Here is a 24,126-nt window from a genome sequence, read left to right on the forward strand (position 1 = left end):
TGTCCCAGGATTACTCAAAAAGCAACAAAAGAAAGAGGAAATAGAGGGAAAGAAACTCTCTCAAAAACAGAATTACTCTACTAACCCAAAAAGCAAATTATTGATTAGAAAGTATGGCAACAACTCTTCAAGATGCATGGCTACACTATCACTTCCAGCCCAGAGTATGTAAAAAATTAGGTTTTAGGATACGCAAATATAAATGGAAAGGTATCAACTCAACCAATGAAAAACAGACTCTGTTGCTACCAAGAGTAGAGCAACATATCCATCCTGATCCTTTGTCATAACTAAACGTCAACTGATAAATGTCCAAGAGAGAATCAAAATGCCCTGGAAAAAATCCTAGTCAATACTGTAGCAGAACAATTTTCAAAAGATGGATAGACAGCAGTGAATTCAAATTCCCTTTTAGCTAAAGCTCTATGGATATCAAAGATCTTCTCTCTGCTTCTACCCATATTATCTCATTTGTCACATTATTTTGTCTCTCAGTTCCCCACTTCTGGAAGGCAAGACCCTTGGGAATAATCCAACACTACAGAGATGATACTTCAAGGGTTGAAATTACAACATGACAAAGAACATGGTTCCCACCTCTATCAGCTATACAAGAACTTTTAGTTTCCACTGGGACTTCTACATCAGTCCTTCAAGATACACAGTGATTAAATTATTTAAGAGGCTGGGTCAGACTGCAGGAGAATACACTATGATTTTTTAATCGTACTCCAGGACATAAAGTACTTACTAAAGTGGCAGTTGCATTCACATATGCTCTACAGCATTAATCATAAGGAATCTGACTTTAAAATATGACCATGAGCATCCAGAAGGCCACAGTCCTTCAGGCTTATCAACTCCAATGTTTTTATTATGGGTTTTTCTCCCTCATTGATATGCAGTGGCATCACTTCAGATTATAGATCCAGATTCTGCCTTTGGAAGGAGAGAGATTATAAACTGGAGGACATGAACGTCAATAAGAAAAAAATGAACATTCAAACCACAGCAGAGGTTCTAAAAATCTGTCCTAACTTTAGGCAGATGAAACATGCTTAACAGAAATCTACTGAAGCCAATGCACAATCTGTTCATTTTGAGTTACCATGGAAACTGTCCTATTAGGGGCTAAAAAAATCAGTTCTAGAAACAAAAGAACTGTAGTTTGCCTTGAACAAAGTGCTGCTTTAATATGCTCAAAACTACATTTCTTTTTGGTGCTTTTATTTCATTTTGTACATCTTTCGGGATTATTCAGTTATTTCAAAAGTGTACATTCTATACCATAAAACAAATCCTATAGCTTCATTCTCCCTTGTGCAGGTTATTCCCACATAGGGGAATAGAAATGCCACCAGGCTCAACCTGCAGACTATCCTTGGAATTCTTCTGTTGGAAATGTGTTTGCTTCCCCATATGTGGAAGACACGAGGCTCCACACCCAAACCCAAAGATCTTAGTGGGGAGCTGCCAGAGACAAGGTGAAGCTGCCTACTACCCCAAGCTAATTGCTTACTGGAGCCGTATTATCAGGGGCTTCCTAGAATCCCCCTCAGTTGGAATGTCATTGCATGGAGGGAAACCCATGCAAGTTACTGCAGATTTAAACATCCACAACTTCATTTTCCAAAAACCACTTGCATTTTAGGCTCCCCAGATTCTGTCAGCAGCAACGTCATGAAGTTTTGTTCTGTGGCTTATGGGGGGCAAAGAATCCAGTCCCCCTAGTGCCTCTAGGTTAGAAGCTTAATGGCTTACAAAACTCTAATGCCTCCAGATATTAATACTGGGGCAGTGTACTGTCTCCCCATCTCTAGCATAGTGTGCTTCTGTGCAAGTATACTTGAGCTTATAACCTACAAGTGCCCAGTTCTCACTCATGCAGCGCTCCCACTGACTTCAAGATAGCAAGTACAGCAAGAGCAGGCACCAGTTCACTTTGGGCAATTCTTTGAAAAGAAATGCAACAATACAGACTATAAACTTTGTAAAAATTTGCTGGTGAGCAAGCTCTATTTTATAAAGAATGTTAATGCTCATTATTCACACTCACACCTATTAGCAAATCTATACATTTACTTTTTAAACTGCAGTGTCTGCACAAGTGCTATTTTACTCTATTGGGTACAAAAATTGCTCTTTAAAATATTTATTCATATTGTATCAAAGCAATAGAATGGCTCCTTTGGGTACAATGTATACGTTTTAAAAAATCCTTTGCATATTTGCTTGAGAGTCAGCATTTGTCATCAAATGCATCCTTCCTCCAGCTCTGCCTCCTGCTTGGCTCTCAGTGTCTCCTCCTTTGTGAGTTACATGCTTTTGCAACACATTTTAGTAGAGTTAAATTTGCTTTTCCATGTCCTTTGACCAAGGGAAGTGTGGAGTGGCCTGGTTTGAGAACTCCTTCCTGGTAGGTCCTTCTCCAGGATGGAACTGCATGAAAATCACACTCAAAAGAAACTCTGGTTTTATAAAGAGTTATAAAAAAGTAGATAGAAAAAGGATTTAATACACTATAAATGGCTGTCTCAACAATATCTAGATTTATACATGGCCAAAAGATACACTAGATAAGGCTTTCTCAGTTTCAGAAGAGAAAACTAACAACTTACATCTTACTAAGAGCAAATTCTAGGATCTGATACCCTTTATCAGCAACCCTACATGCAGCCCCCTTTTCCTCTGATGCAGTCTGTTTCAGTAGCTCCTCACTTCCTGGTATCCCAGTGTCTTTCAGGCAGTAAACAATTAACATATTACAAGGGCCCTCTTTTCTGCAGATTTATTTCCTAGGAGTACATCTCTCCCCACTTTAAAGCAGTCTGTCCGGTACTCTTGGAGTATATATCTGCTCTTTTACACATGGCCGGTGAAATCTGGGCTCAACTATTCTGTGATGATAGCCAGTTATATTCATCATCTTAAAGGTCTCATCTTCTGTTCCAGGAGGTGTTTACTCATCATCTGGGCATACGTGCTGTCAGAAAGCCAAACTCTCCCACCACCAAACCTTTTTCTGTAGTGCCAAAATATAATTGAGAAATTAAAGAAAAAGGGAGAGAGGTTTGTATCTGGACAGTACTATTTGAGAATCATAGGTAAATAATACATAGTGTTATGGAGAGTTGCAAGTGGGTGAGGTTAGAGAAAAGCTAGGAGAACATGAAGTGAAAGAAAATGTGTTTTTGGCTGGGTACTGCTTATAGCACGATCTAGTAGGAAACAAACATGTGCATGAGGACTTTGGCTGCATTAAGGACTGTTGGATTTTAAAATGTGTTTTTGCCTCATTGTATGTGGATACTCCTGCTCCTGTATTATTTTAACGTTTGCGTTCCACTATTTTAATGTTGCATTATACACATGGATATGAATAGAGAGGCTACATTTAAAACAAAAATTAAAATGATTAAAACCCCCAAGAAAATTAAAAGTGAAGGTTACATTCTGTCCTTGACTCAGGATTTTGGATCTTTTTATTCTCAAAACTACATGAGTTCAGGCGTCCACTTTGAATTTCCTGTCTTTTTTAGTTTGCTTCATAGCCTTGGGGCTTATTTTTCAAAGCAGATTGCTATTTTTATGCTTCCTTTAGTTCGACTCTGTGCCCAAAATATAAAAAAGCAGGTGTCTCCTTTTGGGAAGGACTGTTTCTGAACCAATAAAAGTTTCTCAGCTAATAGTGTCACATTAAAATAGGAGTTACGTTTAAGAATTTCTGGCCTGATTTTCAGATAGGCCAAGCACCCCCAGCTCCAAAGGATAGTATTTTATTTAAAAACAAAAAACAAACCCCAGAGCAATATGGAATGCAATAGCTTTTTAAAAAACAGCCCAAATCTCAATTAATCTTCCCCCACTGGCCTGAACTCTTTCTCCTTTATATAACTTTCAATACAGACCTTCTTCTTTCTTTCCTGGAAGAAAACTCTGGTGGTATGCAGTTCTCAGCCCATATGCAATCACATAGTAGCCAGAGACCACTTTCACCCTAGATCTCTTTCAGGTGCTTTTCATATTTCAGTTTTCCACTGAATATTTTCATATTATTTTCCCCTAGCTTATTTTTTCCAGCTTGTATCCCATTGTAGTTTTCTGCCAATATTTCTATTCTGTCCCTCTTTGTTTTATTTCTCCATTCCCATTATTATTTGCATCTTTGCCCAGTTGATCATCTTCTGCAGATTTCCAATGTGCTGTGTAGTCCCTCTTCTTTATCACAGAAGGAGGAGTGTTTCTGCCGGCATAGGAACACCACATCCTGGAATGACATTAGCTGTAGTGACGGAAGTAATCTTCTGTCAGCATAGATGTGTCAAACACTGGGTTTTTTGTCAGCATAGCTGTCAGGCAGGGATGTGAAAAAAAAACACAGAAGAGGGCTTCTGGCAACATAGTTAATGTCAAGAGGGATGTTCCTACACTGGCAGAACTCCTCCTGTTAGTGTGTACCACATCTACACTAGGAGCCAACATAGCTATATCGACATAGTTGTGCCAGCATGAACTCTACAGGGCAGCCATAGCCTTTATTTCTAGACTTCTAGTGAGTTTCTAATCCACACTACAATGGTTTTAATTCAAGCCAATTTGAATTAGTTTGTCATTTAAGATTTTGTGAGGAACAAATGTGTTGTAAAAATCCCTTCACAACTAGTTGTTTAACATTGATCTGCAGAGTCTATTTAATTTATCTAAAGATACTGCTAATTGAATAAAAGTAAGGATAATACTGGCACATTCTTTACTACTTCCTAACTGTCCATACTCCTTTTCTTTCTCTCTCTTTTTTTTTTTAGGCTAATTTAAAAACACTCTTTAAGAGCTCAGATCTTTTAAAATCACTACTGGCTTTCTAGTTTCCCAGATATATTAATGATCCTAGGCCAAATCTGGTACTAGTCTTTAAAAGAAATAAGAAAGAGAAATCATAGCAATTACTACTTGATCATCTAAATTCAATCCCTTGTAAAACAATAACAATGAGGAGTCTGGTGGCACCTTAAAGATTAACAGATTTATTTAGGCATAAGCGTTCGTGGGTAAAAAGCCCACTTAATCAGATGCATGGAGTGAAAATTACAGATACAGGCATAAATATATATTGGCACACGAAGAGAAGGGAGTTATCTTACAAGTGGAGAACCAATGTTGAAGGCCAATTCAGTCATGGTGGATGTGGTCCACTCCCAATAATTGATGAGGAGGTGTCAATACCAAGAGAGGGAAAATTGCTTTTATAGTGAGCCAGCCACTCCCAATCTCTATTCAAGCCCAAATTGATGGTGTTAAGTTTGCAAGTGAACTGTAGCTCTGCAGTTTCTCTTTGAAGTCTGTTTTTGAAGTTTTTTTGTTGAAGAATTGCTACTTTTAAATCTGTTATTGAGTGTCCAGGGAGATTGAAGTGTTCTCCTACTGGCTTTTGTATGTTACCATTCCTGAAGTCTGATTTGTGTCCTTTTATCCTTTTTTGTGGATACAGACTAACGGCTATCCCTCTGATACTTTGGTGTCAAGTATCAGGGGGTAGCCGTGTTAGTCTGCATCTACAAAAACAACAAGGAGTCTGGTGGCACCTTAAAGACTAACAGATATCTGTTAGTCTTTAAGGTGCCACCAGACTCCTTGTTGTTTCTCTGATACTTTGTAAAACAATGAAATTGATGTTAAGAAAATAAATCTGTGGAGACCTAAAGTATAATGGAACCAAGTCTAGGATAAAAAACAGTATTGGTCTATATGTGGAAAACATACTAGACAAGCTTGATTGTAATGCTGTTCAAACCCCGCCCCCCAGGGCCGGCTCCAGGCACCAGGCACCCAAGCACATGCTTGGGGCGGCACCTGGTAAGGGGCGGCGGGGGGAGCGCGGCGCGGCCTTCCGCGAGGGCGCTCCGGCGGCGCGGCGCTCGGCGGGGGGGTCGGCGCTCGGCGGGGGGTTCTGGTGGGAGGCGGGGGCGGGCTCCGGCGGCGCGGCACTCGGCGGGGGGGGGCAGCGCGGGGCTCGGCGCTCGGGGGGGTTGGGTTCCGGCGGCGCTCGGCACGGGGGGGCGTGCTCCGGCACGTGGCGCTCGGTGGGGGGGCGGCGCGGGCGCGGCGCTGGAGGGGGGTTCCGGCAGCGCTCGGCAGGGGGTGGGGGCGGGCTCCGGCGGCGCGGCGGGGGGGGCGGCGCGGGGCTCGGTGCTCTTGGGGGGGGGGTTCCGGCAGCGCTCGGCGCGGGGGGGGCGGCGCTCGGCTGGGGGGGGCGGTGCGGCGCTCGGTGGGGGGGCTCGGGGGGCGGCACTTTTTTTTGCTGCTTGGGGCAAAAAAAGTCATCCATTCAGAATGACTAATTAGTGGCTTAAAACTTCATTGAGGGTTTTGTTGTGTTCTTCCATCGAAGACTCATATTGCCTATGAAAAGTGCAACTCCATTTGTGTTTGTGAACTGTTCTGCCATTTTTCTTTGGAAAATTTCAGGTGAACTGGTAATCCCAAACAGTAATCTTCAAAAGCAAAATTTCCCAAAGTGAGTGATAAATGTAGTCAGTTTAGAACTCTGTCTAAACAAAATTTGCCAGAATCCACTTGAGGCATCCAGCTTGGAGAATACTGTAACTACTTTCATTTGCGGGAGGAAATCATTCAGTGTTGGCAGTATATATTTTTCTCACAACTGCTTCATTCAGTATTTAAAGATCCACACATTTATATTTTTCCATTTGCTTTATAACCGGTACCATTGGGTTACACCATGCTGTTGGCTTAGAGATTTTCTACGTAGTGCTAATCTGTTCCATTCTCTTTAATTCAATTTCTACTTTATGAAGCAATGGGATAGGAATCCTGCAAGATGTGTGTAGGCTGTCTGGTTCAGCATTGTCTGTCAATGTTATTTGTATTGGATCTCCTTTCAAAAGTCCAGTATCACCAAATACTCCATCGAGTTCTTCAGCCTCTCTCACCGAGGCCCATCATGGCTGCCAAACTGCAGTTGAGAAGGCTGTTGGTCTTTGATCATGTACAAAGACAAAAGCTGTGCGTTCAGTGTGTAAGTTTTCTGTGGTGAACTGGTCCATGCAGTTCAGAATAACTCCAGTGCAAATCAAGGCTTTGTCAAGTGACTTCAGCTCCGGGAGGGGTTGAAGGGGATTGTAAATTCCTTCTGAAATGACAGTCAAATCTGCTCTTGAGTCAATTTTAGTCAATCTTTCCAGAAATACTCATTTTAAATCTCCAGGCAGGCTTGTGTAGTCACAGGATGGAACCCAGAAACAATGGCTCTTATTCTCTCTAATCATAGTTCGCTCTCTCAGTGCCTCAGCATGGCAAACAGCTGCAAAATGACCATATTTTATGCATTATTACATATTTCACCTTTAGCTGGACACATATCTTGAGATATGAAATCTTCCACATATTGTACATTTATTCTGAATGGCTTTGTAGTTTGGCTGGAATTTTCCCCCTCTCAGGCTCAGGAGTCTTATGATAATTACTTTTAGCAGTCATGCTGCAGCTGTTTACAGCGTATAAACTAGTTTCTTGTTTTTTCAAGTCTGGCAAGTTTGTTTTGCTGCTTCACAAGTTCAGACTCCTTTACTACTTGAATAGCTGTGTGTAGTGTTAGGTCTGCCTTTAATTGTAGCTGCTGTGAAAGACTGCCTGTCTCTGATATTTTCATGTTGTGCAGTGCCAAATATCACAGTTTTCAGCCAATGCAGGCAGAGCTTTTACAAAAGATTCATCATTTTATCCTGGTTCTAGAATTCTCTGGTGAAAACATGCTCTTTTATAAACCACATTTCTCGGAGATATAAAGTATGTGTCAAACATAGCCAGAACCCTTTCACTGAGATCTTTATGACTGTCTTCAGTAAAGGGAAAAGATTTAAAGATATACTCTGCCTACTTTCTCATAGCATAAATTTAAATGTGTATAAATTTAAATATATACACACACACACACACACACCCCTACACCTGTATATCTCAAAGTTTTCTTATGGAGTTTTGTAGCAATTTGAAATTTTGTGAAACATTGTTTCCAGTCTGTCCATTCTGAAAGTCTATCAAAGATAAAATTCTCTGGGGCATTGAAGAATGGCATGTGGATGAGATCCTGAAACATTTGTTGCATAATTTTCCCCCTTCTGTCCCCTTCTTCCTTCTGTTCCCTTCTGACACCATGTCATTTACACCTTGTACACCACAGACTTTTGTACCAGATATGGACTGACTACAGAGCTTCCTTCCCTGTGAGATGCACCAGAGAGAGGTGTTCAGGTTAAGAGGCTTTAATTCAGTTTTTCTTCAATGACCAGTCCGTGGACCAGCACCAGTCCCAGAGATTTCCTTGGGGCACAGTATAGAAAGGCAGCAAGCTGGTCCCTGGTATCAAAAAGTTTAAGAAACACTGCTTTAATGCACTGCCAGGAATGGCTGTTGTGAACTTAAGTTTGATTTGAAGCACACATGTTCCATATTGTAATACTGGTCATTGAAAATACGTCTGGTTCTGATTTAATGCAATTCTATTGTCACAGGAAAGAAACTATGGATGCCAGTGTCACCGCTACAGTTGCCTACTCTACTTGTTCAGACATCCAAAATTCATCATTGAATGCAACAGATAGCCTCTCTTCCTAGTACTAGAAAGTGAATCAAATTATATCCCTTCCCATTTTGTTGCTGAGGGATTACCTCTATGGCTCTCATTTGGAGGAGAGAGAAAGCAGACTAGTTTCTCATGAAGTTCCCTTGGGGCATTGGGAAGCAGATGGGTGAGCTGTCATGGAGTGTGACTGTATAAAGTAACCTCTCTCAACATCTTTTACAATGTTAGATTTAAGAGAGGAGAGTGGGACAGAGAGGACAAAGCTCCTGGAGGGCTGTTTGGAATACCCCTTAGCATCAGAGGTTTCCTTATAGAATCATAGAATATCAGGGTTGGAAGGGACCTCAGGAGGTCATCTAGTCCAACCCCCTGCTCAAAGCAGGACCAATTCCCAACTAAATCATCCCAGCCAGGGCTATGTCAAGCCGGGCCTTAAAAACCTCCAAGGAAGGAGATTCCACCACCTCCCTAGGTAACGCGTTCCAGTGCTTCACCACCCTCCTAGTGAAATAGTGTTTCCTAATATCCAACCTAGACCTCCCCCACTGCAACTTGAGACCATTGCTCCTCAAGTGATGACACTGTTGAATGCATAGGCATCAAGCCTTTGGGGGATCTGAGGCTGCTGGTCCTGGACTCAGACCAGGACCTTCAGTGTGCCTGAATGCTTTGTAAACTATGAACAGATGTATGCTTATTAGATCACACCCACACACATTTTAGATCATCAGATGAACTCTAAAACCACTCAGAATATGCCAGAGACTGGATCATCTTGAAACAAGCAAGTCATACATCCAAAACTTCCCCTGCTGACAGCCACCTCATGATGCTTTCTGATTCTCAAGCAGATCTCCCCATATTATTATTAATCCCTCGGAAGGTTTGTCACCCTTTGCTGATCTTCAGGGGTACCAGCTGCAAACATTTTGGACCTTGTTTTAATACTACTCTAAGAACTACAACTATACAACAGACACAGAGCAGAATTGGCTAGTGGATTGAATACAGAACTGCAATCTGGGGTGCCTTGCTGTTGTAGCCTCCAATTTGGACAGCTCACAGACTGCCACCAGCAGGCAGGTCACTCCCAAATGTGTTTGTGTGACTGCAGCCTGCCAGTCACACCCTGGCTCTCACCAGCCTGCGTTACACTGCAGGGTCACCCCAACACACTCCCAGTCTTGAATTTTGCCCAGAAAAGTATGTCTTCTACAGTAGAACCTCAGAGTTACGAACACCTCGGGAAGAGAAGTTGTAACTCTGAAATGTTCATAACTCTGAACAAGCCGTTATGGGATGCTCCTCAGGGTGGACTGCTTGGAGTGGGGGCTCACAGCTCTGCAGTGGCTGCCTGGCAAGTGGGGGTGGGGAAAGGCAACTGGTTCTAGCCCCCTGGCTGCCAGGGTTATGAGTGAGGCACCTGGGGCACCGCAGTGTCAGTGGGCATGCGGGCTGTGGCCCTTTAAATCTGAGCTGCTCCTCCAGAGTGCAGCATGCAGGCAGGAACTCGGGCTCCGGCAGCTTACGCTCCAGGCCAGGTTTCAGTAGCAGCTCGGAAAATTTCTTTCCCAGGGCTCTGAGCTTGCAAGCTTGTCCCCCTCCCAGCCGGGGGTGAGGGGGGTGGGAGGGAGAGGGGAAAACAGCATTCACTACCTCCTACCTGTAAGTGGCTGCCCCACATCATGGCGAGTAGGGGATGGGGTGGGGACAGGCAGCCCAGATGTGCCCAATTTTAAGATGCAATACAGGCACAGTACAGTATTTGCTTTTTTCCCCCCTCCGTCTCTGCTGCTGCCTGATTGGTTACTTCTGATTTTACATGGTGTCTGGTTGACTGGTCAGTCTGTAACACTGTTGTTTGTATCTTTGAGGTTCTACTGTACTGCCCAGCCCTCTCCTGGACAGTCCAAATATACTAAGTATATTCCCTTTAAGGGAATAATATCCAGTAGCTTGTTATCTTAACTAGAGTTACTCAGACACTAACTTAAACACACTGGATTAGATAAAACAGTTTATTAACTACAAAGAGATTGATTTTGAGTGAGTACAAGTAATGAGGCATAAAAGTCAGAAATGGATGCAAGAAAAATAAAGATAATCCCCTTCTAGTGCCAAACAAACTATATTAAATTCAAGCAAAGTTTCTTACCACATGCTTCCAGCAGAATTAGTGACCAAACTCTTCAGGTCAGTATCCCTTCCCCAGAGTCCGACAGCTGTTTCCTTTCTCTTCTCAGGTGCGAATAATGAGATGGGCAAAGAGAGAGCAAGAGAGAGAGTCTTGGGGTGTTCACCTTTTTCCCCCCATCATTTCCAGCTGAGAACCAGGTGACAGGCAGTCTGCTGGGCTTTTTCACCTGTGTGACCTCTCTGTTTTTCTCCCTTCCCCTTTCTGATTGATGACTGTTTACTGCTTAAATGCAAATTAAGACAAGCATACACTCCTTTGTTCAAGACAGGTCTGTTTGACTAATTTGGTGCTAGGTGAGTACGTATTTTTATCACCATATAAGGGAAAAATTTAACTTTATGCATAAAGCTGCTATACACATTTTACCAAGATATTACTGATTAGCAAGTTGTGAGCTTTCAAATGATCTCACAAGGCATACCTTGTATAAAGATTATTACAAATAGTGTGAGGGTGTGAACACAAGGGTGTAGTCCATCACAGCCCTACAGCATGACGTTTAATATTCCTTCAAGAATTTTTGTTAGCAATAACAATTATACCTCTGGATATTCTTGAATTCTTTTTTGCGATGATAAAAATTGACCATTTAATCTTATTTATTTTCTCTCTCCTAGCCAATTTCTGATCTATGACAATACTTTTCTTCCTTCATGACTACTTAGTTTCTTTAATGTCTTGTAGGTGACCATGTCAAAGACCTTTTAAGTCTAAATTATGCAACTAGTTCTGTTTTATCCACTACTTTGACATGTTCAAATAATAAATGAAATAAATAATAGACTAGTAAAATATGATTTTCCTCTGACACATCAGCTTTCTCCATATCTGTTCATATCCCCTGTGCTGGTCCTTATTTTTTTTCACAACACATTCACACACACTTTAAAAGCACCATCCATTATATACACATTCCAGTTTCTTTATATGGATGTGATTTAGGAGTCACAATTGACCATTATTACCACCTACAAAGATCTGAGTAGTGATATAACATTCCCTCTAATATGCTGTGACTTACTGTCAACCCATTTTATTATAATAGTTATTTCAAGTCCCAGTCAATACATTCAAAGTTAAACATGTTAACATATAACAATATCCAATATAGATTAACTACCTTCTAATGAATTAAATGACAAGAGAAGGTCTTATTGTAACCCAAACTATATAACAGGACATTGTTTTATCAATATTTCTGCTATTATCATTAGATCACATACATGGTAACTTATTGTACTCCTGATATTATACCTCCAACATCTAATAATCATCTCAGTCTAAAATCTGTCTTCCCAATTTGGAAAAGGTAGGATATGTATTCTGTTTGTTCAGTTATAGGCAGCTAGATCCCCTGTGCCTGATGATCCTTCAGACAGTACGACTACATCTGTTAGTTGGGTTCAAGTGCAATTGCCCAACCTAAAAACTCTGTTAGGATAGACTATACTTATGGACAACCTTACCTTGACCTACCTGCACCAGTAACACTGGACTATAAACTGCCCATCAAATATCTCTGTTAAAGATAGATATCCCCTAACCTCAGTATGAGTTACATGAGCCTCAGCTAAATGGAAACAGCTGGGTCAAGAATATAAAGACAGTTCTACTACTGAATCACTATATTCCTGATAGTATTTCTGGCACCGCCTCTTCATTCCTTTCCTTATGTGATCATTAGCCAAGTCTTTCAGTTCTTCTCCAGAGCCCTCTGGTATCCAGGCAGAGCCCACCATCATCACTGCAGGCCAACAAATCCTTTACATCTTAATCACTTTAAAGACCCATCTCCTAAAAATTAATACATACAAATAGGTATTATTTAAATTAAAATCTTAGTTGACTAGCTTAATCACTGACATAAGCCCCTGCCTACCCTATACAAAAGGACAGTACAAGAGAAATCTGCTCACCAGCTGCTCCTTGTCTAACATGGTCACATCATATGACCGCTTCAAGAGTGTGCAGATCCTGTAACTGAATTCCATACAGCAAGAGTCTAACTCTCCACCCACATCAACACAAGCTTCCTGTGCTTTTTGGGGTGAGTGGGGGGGGGGAGGGAAGAGGGCAAAGGAGAATCAATCTATGAGTAGGGTCAGGGCCGGCTCTAGGATTTTTGCTGCCCAAAGCAAAAACAATTTTGGCCGCCCCCCCCCCCCCCATTTTTTAATTACCCCAGCCCCGCCTCAACTCCGCCCCTTCCCCAAATCCCCAGCCCTGCCTCCTCCCCCCAGGCTCTCAAGCCTAGGAAGGAGGGAGGGAGGGGGAGCAGCGGCGCGCGAAACAGGTGTTTCGCGCGCCGCGGCCGCTCGGGATCTCCCCCTCCCTCCCAGGTTTGAGAGCCTGGGAGGGAGGGGGAGACTCCGAGTGGCCGCGGCACGCGAAATGGCCGCTCGGGATCTCCCCCTCCCTCCCAGGTTTGAGAGCCTGGGAGGGAGGGGGAGACTCCGAGTGGCTGCGGCGCGGGCGCCGCTTCTCCCCCTCCCTCCCTCCCTCCCTCCCTCCCAGGCTCTCAAGTCTGGGAGGGAGGGGGAGCAGCGGCGCGCGAAACGGCCGCTCGGGATCATAGATTCATAGATTCATAGATTCTAGGACTGGAAGGGACCTCGAGAGGTCATCGAGTCCAGTCCCCTGCCCGCATGGCAGGACCAAATACTGTCTAGACCATCCCTGATAGACATTTATCTAACCTACTCTTAAATATCTCCAGAGATGGAGATTCCACAACCTCCCTAGGCAATTTATTCCAGTGTTTAACCCCCCTGACAGTTAGGAACTTTTTCCTAATGTCCAACCTAGACCTCCCTTGCTGCAGTTTAAGCCCATTGCTTCTTGTTCTATCCTTAGAGGCTAAGGTGAACAAGTTTTCTCCCTCCTCCTTATGACACCCTTTTAGATACCTGAAAACTGCTATCATGTCCCCTCTCAGTCTTCTCTTTTCCAAACTAAACAAACCCAATTCTTTCAGTCTTCCTTCATAGGTCATGTTCTCAAGACCTTTAATCATTCTTGTTGCTCTTCTCTGGACCCTTTCCAATTTCTCCACATCTTTCTTGAAATGCGGTGCCCAAAACTGGACACAATACTCCAGCTGAGGCCTAACCAGAGCAGAGTAGAGCGGAAGAATGACTTCTCGTGTCTTGCTCACAACACACCTGTTAATACATCCCAGAATCATGTTTGCTTTTTTTGCAACAGCATCACACTGTTGACTCATATTTAGCTTGTGGTCCACTATAACCCCTAGATCCCTTTCTGCCGTACTCCTTCCTAGACAGTCTCTTCCCATTCTGTATGTGTGAAACTGATTTTTTCTTCCTAAGTGGAGCACTTTGCATTTGTCTTTGTTAAACTTCATCCTGTTTAACTCAGACCATTTCTCCAATTTGTCCAGATCATTTTGAATTATGACCCTGTCCTCCAAAGCAGTTGCAATCCCTCCCAGTTTGGTATCATCCGCAAACTTAATAAGCGTACTTTCTATGCCAATATCTAAGTCGTTAATGAAGATATTGAACAGAGCCGGTCCCAAAACAGACCCCTGCGGAACCCCACTCGTTATGCCTTTCCAGCAGGATTGGGAACCATTAATAACAACTCTCTGAGTACGGTTATCCAGCCAGTTATGCACCCACCTTATAGTAGCCCCATCTAAATTGTATTTGCCTAGTTTATCGATAAGAATATCATGCGAGACTGTATCAAATGCCTTACTAAAGTCTAGGTATACCACATCCACAGCTTCTCCCTTATCCACAAGACTCGTTATCCTATCGAAGAAAGCTATCAGATTGGTTTGACATGATTTGTTCTTTACAAATCCATGCTGGCTGTTCCCTATCACCTTACCACCTTCCAAGTGTTTGCAGATGATTTCCTTAATTACTTGCTCCATTATCTTCCCTGGCACAGAAGTTAAACTAACTTCTGTAGTTTCCTGGGTTGTTTTTATTTCTCTTTTTATAGATGGGCACTATATTTGCCCTTTTCCAGTCTTCTGGAATCTCTCCCGTCTCCCATGATTTTCCAAAGATAATAGCTAGAGGCTCAGATACCTCCTCTATTAGCTCCTTGAGTATTCTAGGATGCATTTCATCAGGCCCTGGTGACTTGCAGGCATCTAACTTTTCTAAGTGATTTTTAACTTGTTCTTTTTTTATTTTATCTGCGAAACCTACCCCCTTCCCATTAGCATTCACTATGTTAGGCATTCCTTCAGACTTCTCAGTGAAGACCGAAACAAAGAAGTCATTAAGCATCTCTGCCATTTCCAAATTTCCTGGTACTGTTTCTCCCTCTTCACTAAGCAGTGGGCCTACCCTGTCTTTGGTCTTCCTCTTGCTTCTAATGTATTGATAAAAAGTCTTCTTGTTTCCCTTTATTCCCGTAGCTAGTTTGAGCTCATTTTGTGCCTTTGCCTTTCTAATCTTGCCCCTGCATTCCTGTGTTGTTTGCCTATATTCATCCTTTGTAATCTGTCCTAGTTTCCATTTTTTATATGACTCCTTTTTATTTTTTAGATCATGCAAGATCTCGTGGTTAAGCCAAGGTGGTCTTTTGCCACATTTTCTATCTTTCCTAACCAGCGGAATAGCTTGCTTTTGGGCCCTTAATAGTGTCCCTTTGAAAAACTGCCAACTCTCCTCAGTTGTTTTTCCCCTCAGTCTTGATTCCCATGGGACCTTACCTATCAGCTCTCTGAGCTTACCAAAATCCGCCTTCCTGAAATCCATTGTCTCTATTTTGCTGTTCTCCCTTCTACCCTTCCTTAGAATTGCAAACTCTATGATTTCATGATCACTTTCACCCAAGCTGCCTTCTACTTTCAAATTCTCAACGAGTTCCTCCCTATTTATTAAAATCAAGTCTAGAACAGCTTCCCCCCTAGTAGCTTTTTCAACCTTCTGAAATAAAAAGTTGTCTGCAATGCAGTCCAAGAATTTGTTGGATAGTCTGTGCCCCGCTGTGTTATTTTCCCAACATATATCCGGATAGTTGAAGTCCCCCATCACCACCAAATCTTGGGCTTTGGATGATTTTGTTAGTTGTTTAAAAAAAGCCTCATCCACCTCTTCCACCTGGTTAGGTGGCCTGTAGTAGACTCCTAGCATGACATCACCCTTGTTTTTTACCCCTTTTAGCCTAACCCAGAGACTCTCAACACTTCCATCTCCTATGTCCATCTCTACCTCAGTCCAAGTGTGTACATTTTTAATATATAAGGCAACACCTCCTCCCTTTTTCCCCTGTCTATCCTTCCTGAGCAAGCTGTACCCATCCACACCAACATTCCAATCATGTGTATTATCCCACCAAGTTTCAGTGATGCCAACAATGTCATAGTTGTATTTATTTATTAGCACTTCCAGTTCTTCTTGCTTATTCCCCATACTTCTCGCATTTGTATATAGGCATCTAAGATACTGGTTTGATCTTTCCTCCCAGTTTTGTCCTGACCCTCCTTTCTCTCTGCCAATATAGCCCACACTCCCTCTCGTTTCCGACCCATCTCCCAGGTCTCCATGTTCCCCACTTACCTGCGGGCTTTGCTCACCTGTCCCCGTCGAACCTAGTTTAAAGCCCTCCTCACTAAGTTAGCCAGTCTGTGTCCAAATAGGGTCTTTCCCCTCCTCGAAAGGTGAACGCCATCTCTGCCTAGCAGTCCTTCCTCAAATAGCATCCCGTGGTCTAGGAAGCCAAAGCACTCCTGGCGACACCATCTTCGCAGCCAGGCATTCACCTCCAGGATGCATCTGTCTCTGCCCGGGCCCCTACCTTTGACAGGAAGAATCGAAGAGAATACCACCTGTGCTCCAAACTCCTTCACCCGTACTCCCAGAGCCCTGTAGTCACTCTTGATCCGCTCAGTGTCACACCGCGCAGTATCATTTGTGCCCACATGGATGAGTAGCATGGGGTAGTAGTCAGAGGGCTGGATAATCCTCGACAATGCCTCCGTAACGTCTCGGATACGGGCTCCCGGCAGGCAGCATACCTCCCGAGATGAAATGTCAGGGCGACAGATGGGCGCCTCCGTCCCCCTCAGCAGAGAGTCTCCGACCACCACTACCCTACGTTTCCTATTCGCAGTGGTGGCAGCAGACCTCCCAGCCTTAGGGGTACGAGGCTTCTCCTCCCTTACTGTAGGGGGTGATGCCTTCTTTCCTGTATCAAGAAGAGCATAACGGATACCTATTACCACAGCGGGAGGGTTCGGAGCAGGGGTAGAGCACTGCCTGCTGCCAGAAGAAACCAGCTGCCAGTGTCCACCCTGAGCCATCTCCTCCTCCACCAGTGGTGTGACAGCTACCTCAGCTGTCTCCACATGGACACTGTCCAGGAATTGCTCGTGGATTCGGATGCTTCTCAACCTAGCCACCTCCTCCTGTAGCTCTCCCACCTGCTGCCTGAGAGTTTCCACCAGCAGGCACCTTTCACATTGGATGGTCCCCCCAGCCTGGATATCAGTAAGTGGAAATTGCAAGTTACAGTCTCTGCAAAACCACACCAGGATCTGGGTAGAAGCATCCATGCTCAGGCGCTCTGTCTGGCTACAGGCGCAGGTGGAGGAGACAGAAGCAGTGCTGGCACAGGTGTTGCGGGTCTTCCTAACCATCGTAAGCCTCCCTCTGTCAAACTCCCGTCTGCAGCCCCCTGTCCGCTGAAAGGGTTGTTTAAGCAAGAAGTTTAAAGTTTTAAGGGGAATAAAGGGAAAACAGATAGAACCGGCAAGGGACCCTCGCCCCTTCCCAACTCCCTTGCGAAACTCCCTGTTAGCAGCCCCTGTTCGCAAAAGCTCCCTGGTCGCTTGTGCGCTGCTTTATAAAGCCCTGGCCTGTATGAATGCCCCGCCCACTGATTAAGGCTCAGCCAATTACCAGAGGCTTCTAGGTTTCAAACCTTCCCTTGAAGCTCACAGCTTCCAACTGCCAGCCACAGCACACGGTCCTTCAAACAACCAACCAAACAAACAGACTGACAAACACAAGCTCAGCACACAGCAAGTAACCCCCAAACACAAACAAACACACACTACAGACAGTCACTTACCCCAAAAGGGTGCTGTATTGCTCCTCCTTCACCTGGAGAACTCCCTTGCGAAACTCCCTGTTAGCAGCCCCTGTTCGCAAAAGTTTGAGAACCTGGGAGGGAGGGGGAGACTCCGAGTGGCCGCGGCGCGGGCGCCGCTTCTCCCCCTCCCTCCCTCCCAGGCTCTCAAGTCTGGGAGGGAGGGGGAGCAGCGGCGCGCGAAACGGCCGCTCGGGATCTCCCCCTCCCTCCCAGACAGCAGCAGCGGAGGCGAGCTAGGGCGGCCGGGGCACATTTTTAGGGGCGGCATTCTGGCGCCGGCCATGCCGCCCCTAAAAATGTGCCGCCCCAAGCACCAGCTTGTTTTGCTGGTGCCTAGAGCCGGCCCTGAGTAGGGTTTAATACCTAGAACAATGGAAACCACCTAAGAAAACGAAGGCACCAAAATCAAATCCAAAGTCATCTTATTTTCTAATTTATTTTAAGCCTCCTTGACTTTCTGTCTTGGCAGGGCCGGCTCTAGGCACCAGCAAAACAAGCTGGTGCTTGGGGCGGCACATTTTTAGGGGCGGCATGGCCGGCGCCAGAATGCCGCCCCTAAAAATTTGCCCCGGCCACCCTAGCTCGCCTCCGCTGCTGCTGCCTGGGAGGGAGGGGGAGATCCCGAGCGGCCGTTTCGCGCGCCGCTGCTCCCCCTCCCTCCCAGACTTGAGAGCCTGGGAGGGAGGGAGGGAGGGAGGGGGAGCAGCGGCGCCCGCGCCGCGGCCACTCAGAGTCTCCCCCTCCCTCCCTCCCTCCCTCCCTCCCAGGCTCTCAAACTGGGAGGGAGGGGGAGATCCCGAGCGGCCGTTTCGCGCGCCGCTACTCCCCCTCCCTCCCAGACTTGAGAGCCTGGGAGGGAGGGGGAGAAGCGCCCGCGCCGCGGCCACTCGGAGTCTCCCCCTCCCTCCCAGGCTCTCAAGTCTGGGAGGGAGGGGGAGATCCTGAGCGGCCGCGGCGCGCGCCGCTGCTCCCCCTCCCTCCCAGACTTGAGAGCCTGGGAGGGAGGGGGAGAAGCGGCGCCCGCGCCGCGGCCACTCGGAGTCTCCCCCTCCCTCCCAGGCTCTCAAACCTGGGAGGGAGGGGGAGATCCCGAGCGGCCGCGGCGCGCGAAACACCTGTTTCGCGCGCCGCTGCTCCCCCTCCCTCCCTCCTTCCTAGGCTTGAGAGCCTGGGGGGAGGAGGCAGGGCTGGGGATTTGGGGAAGGGGCGGAGTTGAGGCGGGGCCGGGGTAATTAAAAAATGGGGGGGGGCGGCCAAAATTGTTTTTGCTTTGGGTGGCAAAAATCCTAGAGCCGGCCCTGTCTCTTGGCTCCCCGAAGACCATAGTCAGTGTGGATTCTTACCTTTCAGAGTTCATAGTACCTCTTTGCCCTGTAGTCCAGTATTGTTCTGTGGACAATAGAAGTGCATCATTTCAAAATCAGTATGAATTAATGCTATGAGAGACATTTTCATAGGATGACTGTAAATCCAAATTGCAGTCTCACAATCCCTAATGTTGTCTCATTAGGGAAATCCTGTGGATAAAATTTAAAAATAAAAGAAAGTCTAGTGAAAATGGGCATAATTCTACATGGGAAAATCAGCATATATGCAGATAAGAGTACAAGTAAATATTTTTGAGGAGATGGTTTTTGATCAATGATTCCTGGTTTGTGTTATTTATCGACTTTTGAATTTTAATGAATATAAATGCCACTTATTCCTTTCCTGAACCTGGACTGAAGACTCACAAATATTGATCTTTTCTGGCATATAACTAATCCTAAAAGAGATATTGCCTGCCAAACAGGAAACTGAGAAGTTCATTTAGCTTCACTGCTGCCTCCTGGGATGTATTTACAATATAAGGAACTTCCAGTGCAAAAAATTATAGCTCCAATTGACTTAAACTTTCCTTCACCGTCTCAACAACTGATCCCACCAGCCTGCAAGGGTCCCAGTCTGTTTAATGTAATTTCATTTGAGGAGTTGGGGGAGAGCAAAAAGAGCTGATTATGTGAAAGGATGGCAGTAACTTCTTTTTCATTCGAATGGTAGGTAAACTTGTGACTAAAGGTATGCAAAAAAACCCAAAGGGAGGTGGAATGGGGGACTGTTCTTAATTTTGGTTAGCTAATCTACATCAGCTAACTCTGGTTAAAATAGCAGCAAGGACACTGGCAACTCAGCTTTTAACTCATGGTAGCAGCTTGAGTTAGAGCCGATAGGAGAGTCTGTGGTTGAACTCGAGCTGCCAAACTGAATTAAAAAAGCCAAGTTGACCATGTACTTACTGCTTTTTTGATCTGAGTTAAGAACACACTTTTTTTTTTTTTTTGGCAGTGCAGACATTCCCTAAGAGTTTGATTTAAAAAAAAAAACAAAAAAACAAAAACAAAACAAAACAAAAAAACCCTCAACTTAGCCTTCCATTTTGCACCCACAATTTTTCAGCTACAAATAATTTTTCCTGCAATTATTTGCATTCAAACCTACCAGTGCAAAATGAGAGGCTATTTCTAAAAACCGGGCCCTTAATATTTTATGCATATCTTCTTCAGGTCGATTATGTTATTCCCTCAAAAAAAGTCATACTAGATGACGATATCAGTGTGGAGCAAGGGCAGATTCAACCCAGTTATTCTTCAAACACTTGCTGTTCTGATCCTCTCTTTATCCTAAAATTTTGGTATCATCATAACATGATTGAGGCCACTATTGATATTTTTTTTAAAAATGCCAACCCCACTGCTGCAGAATACTAGCATGGTCATTACTATAAATCAAGAAATGAAAAGGAACTATAATTAATTTTTTGGTACTTCAGTCTAATCAAGAATACTTGTATTTCAGTGATGACTCCTGAAACACAGTCAGAAACCTGTACATGTATGTAGGACACTTGCCAGTTTGAACAGCCAACAGTTTACACAATATATTCTCCCACTGCTGTTCACTTCACTCATTCTATTCAATTAGCCATACTACTGTAGCAATGCTATTTATTTTAAAGTACTAAAATAAAAGTCAAAAGTAAAGTTTTATACCCACATACTGGTACTGTACAGACCATCATGAACTATAATTGCATACTATCTTTCCTAGAATATAAAATATGCTGATACCACATGTGCATTGAATAGTTTTAAAACCAATTGAGGTATTTTACAGAATACATTAAAATACTCCTGATCTAAATGCATTAGTAGCTTATGCACATCTTTCATTTTATTTATTTAGATGTATAGAACATAGGGGTGCCTATCTGAACATGGACTCAGAGTCATAGGTCTGGAATGGACCTCAAGAGGTCATCAAGTCCAGTCGCCTGCACTCATGGCAGGACTATTATCTAGACCAGTGGTCTCCAAAGTGGGGTGCGCAAGAGGATCCTTGGGGGTGTGCGACAGGAGGAGCGCTTTTCTTTTTCTTTTTTTTGCTTCGGCACGGCAGGGGGTGCGTGCTCAAAAAATTTTTTACTGATAGGGGTGCACAATCAAAAAAGTTTGGAGACCACTGATCTAGACTGTCCCTGACAGGTGTTTGTCTAACCTGCTTTTAAAAATCTCCAGTGATGGAGATTCCATAACGTCCCTAGGCAAGTTATTCCAGTGCTTAACCACCCTGACAGTTGGGAAGTTTTTCCTAATATCCAACCTAACCTGCCCTTGCTGCAATTTAAGCCCATTGCTACTTGTCCTATCCTCAGAGGTTAAGAAGAACAATTCTTCTCCCTCCTCCTTGTAACAACCTTTTATGTACTTGAAAACTGTTATGTCCCCCCTCTTCTCCAGACTAAACAAACCCAATTTTTTTCCAACCTTCCCTCATAGGTCATGTTTTCTAGACCTTTAATCATTTTTGTTGCTCTTCTCTGGACTTTGTCCAATTTGTCCAAATCTTTCCTGATTGTACGATGCCTATGTCAAACACTTAAAAATACTATAAATCAAATAAGAAACAGTAGCCCCATGACACAGACTAATATTAAATAACCAGGCAGCGCAAAATAAGTAGTTAACCACACTCCTCACTTCCCCCATACGTTCTCCTCTAACAACATTTGCTGCTTCAGCAGCACTTGCAGTTTGTCCTGAAGGTCAACAGATTCAGACCAAAGACAAAACCACTCCAAATCCATATTATATCTTTGAACATAAGAGCCCCATATTATATCTTTGAACATAAGAGCCTTTATTGTGGCCAGCAAGGTTCAGAGGCAGTTTGCATAACCATCCTTGCAGGAGCTCCCCTAGCTGTCCTTTTCCCCCAGGAATTTCTTTACCACTCACATCCTTATCTTTGTTGGGTTCAGGATATGCATCATCTTTTCTGACCCTGCGTTCTATGGAAGAAGTTGTGACTGACATGAGTGGGCTGTGGAAGAGAAAGCACAAAGCTGTCCTTCTTTGTTGCTCCATGCCCCTCCCTACAGGGGTCAGTCACAGTCACTTCACTTTCCTGGGTTACAGGAAGTGCTCTCCTATTATTGCCCATGGTTTGTTGGAAAAATAGTTTCCTGACCAGCTCTAGTCAAGAGTTGAGAACATGCAGCCAGAGGGTTTACTACAAGTTGGCCTAAAATGGATGTAACATGCTCCAGAACTGAGGACTATAGCTAAGGACAAACTTTTTACCTGGATGGGTCTAGTGAGTCTGCCAAAGAACCTCAGAACTCATTGTTTCCGCTACATACACAAACCACATATTTTTCAAAAAACACACACACTTGCCAAACTTCATGTTCATCTGACCATTTTGGCAGAGGAGACTTCTCCTGAGAGACAAAACAACTCCCAAATGGGCAAGAGAGGTCACTGCAGAGTAATGCAAGGTAGCTTTCTTCTCCCTCATGGTGCCATCAAAGCATGCTCAGTTCCTACTATCTCAGGAGAGAGGGTCATAGTTCAAGACCTGAACTCCAGTTTCCTGAGAGTTAGTGCAATATATATATAATACGTTAATTTCATCTTTATAACACATACTTCACACACTACAACTCACTCTATTGTTACTTAGCCCATGGTTGACCTGGAAACACGTTCACCATTTACTGTGGGAAGCTATTTAGTATGCATACTAGCAACCTCTGAAATACTTAGCCAGTATGTGACTTAACACTATAATAGGCCAGTCATTGCAGCAATTACAGCATGGGCCAATATCAATCAACGTGAGCTACCTTGGGTTTCCTGTATGCATGCTCTGCAGGGAGAAATAAAGCTACATGAATAGAGTTCCCTATGTAGCCATTGTTACTGTATATTTGAATAGGCACAAAAATCGCAAAATCATTTTTCACATGGTTTTAATATCCACAGGTACATGAAGAACACACAAATTATGCAATAACAATTTTTAAAATGTCAATTCCTTAATTAACAGGCAGATGACCAATCAAATTTCTCTGGATATGAGAACGCAGGCGGTGAGTTTCTTCTTAAGTATAGACTAATGTATTCATTATGATACTTTTAGTTCCCCCTTTAATATAATCAAGTACATAAGTATAGTATATTGCATCCAGATTCTTTTTTTTTTTTTAAATGAAAGAGGTATGGATTTTAGATACTGATGGAAAGCACATTTGATTGTGTGAAAGTATGTCAGAGAGTTACTTCAATTCCCATTCAAGCCATTGGACCCAGACTTATTCAGAAGTCTTACTATTAAGCCAAAAACAGCTTTCCGAATTTGGCAAACAGTTATTAAGGGCTGATGTAAGGTGTGACTTGGCAGGATTCTAAGAGCAGCCTGAGGGTTAATGAACACCTTCAGCTAGTGATATCCCGTAATTAGAAATGTGCAAGTCAGAGGTGAGTTGCTTCTAGTCTGGCTGAATTTAAGATTAAATTTCCTTTAATGTGGAGCACGGAATGCAAAAATCTAAAAGGATATGGAAATTGTTATATATGAACTTTAATCAAATTATACTTTTAGAATAAAAGCAAAAAAAAAGAAAAGAAACATGGTGGCTCATGATGCATATTATTCTGATCTCAAGAGCAGTTTGATTCTTTTTAATTATTATGATTTCGCTTTTTTTGCTAGGGTGTGCATATGAAAGGGCTGTCATTGTTTCCATGTAAGATATATTTTTATCACTTCTGCAGTGACAGCTACAAAACTGGGACATAAGTGAGCTTGTGAATAACAGTTCATTTCAGAATAAAGAACATTCTAGTAGAAACCAAAAGCTACTTTAAATCAAAAAGTTACCTTGAAAACCTTGCTATGTGTTATATAACCGTGTCTAGAAAGAACAGAA

The 24,126-nt window shown here is 43.6% G+C and overlaps 1 protein-coding gene across 1 annotated transcript in view; it reads left to right on the plus strand.

The window, feature by feature from the left end:
- Positions 1 to 24,126, plus strand: part of AK5 (adenylate kinase 5) — a 161,646-nt gene that overhangs the window by 91,429 nt on the left and 46,091 nt on the right. Inside the window, exon 9 of the mRNA XM_065409668.1 lies at positions 23,244 to 23,286. Within this exon, the coding sequence (XP_065265740.1) occupies positions 23,244 to 23,286 (43 nt within the window). The remainder of the gene's footprint in view (positions 1 to 23,243; positions 23,287 to 24,126) is intronic.

The sequence above is a fragment of the Emys orbicularis genome, chromosome 8 (genome assembly GCF_028017835.1).
Source record: "Emys orbicularis isolate rEmyOrb1 chromosome 8, rEmyOrb1.hap1, whole genome shotgun sequence".
In the NCBI taxonomy this organism is placed as follows: Eukaryota; Metazoa; Chordata; order Testudines; family Emydidae; genus Emys; species Emys orbicularis.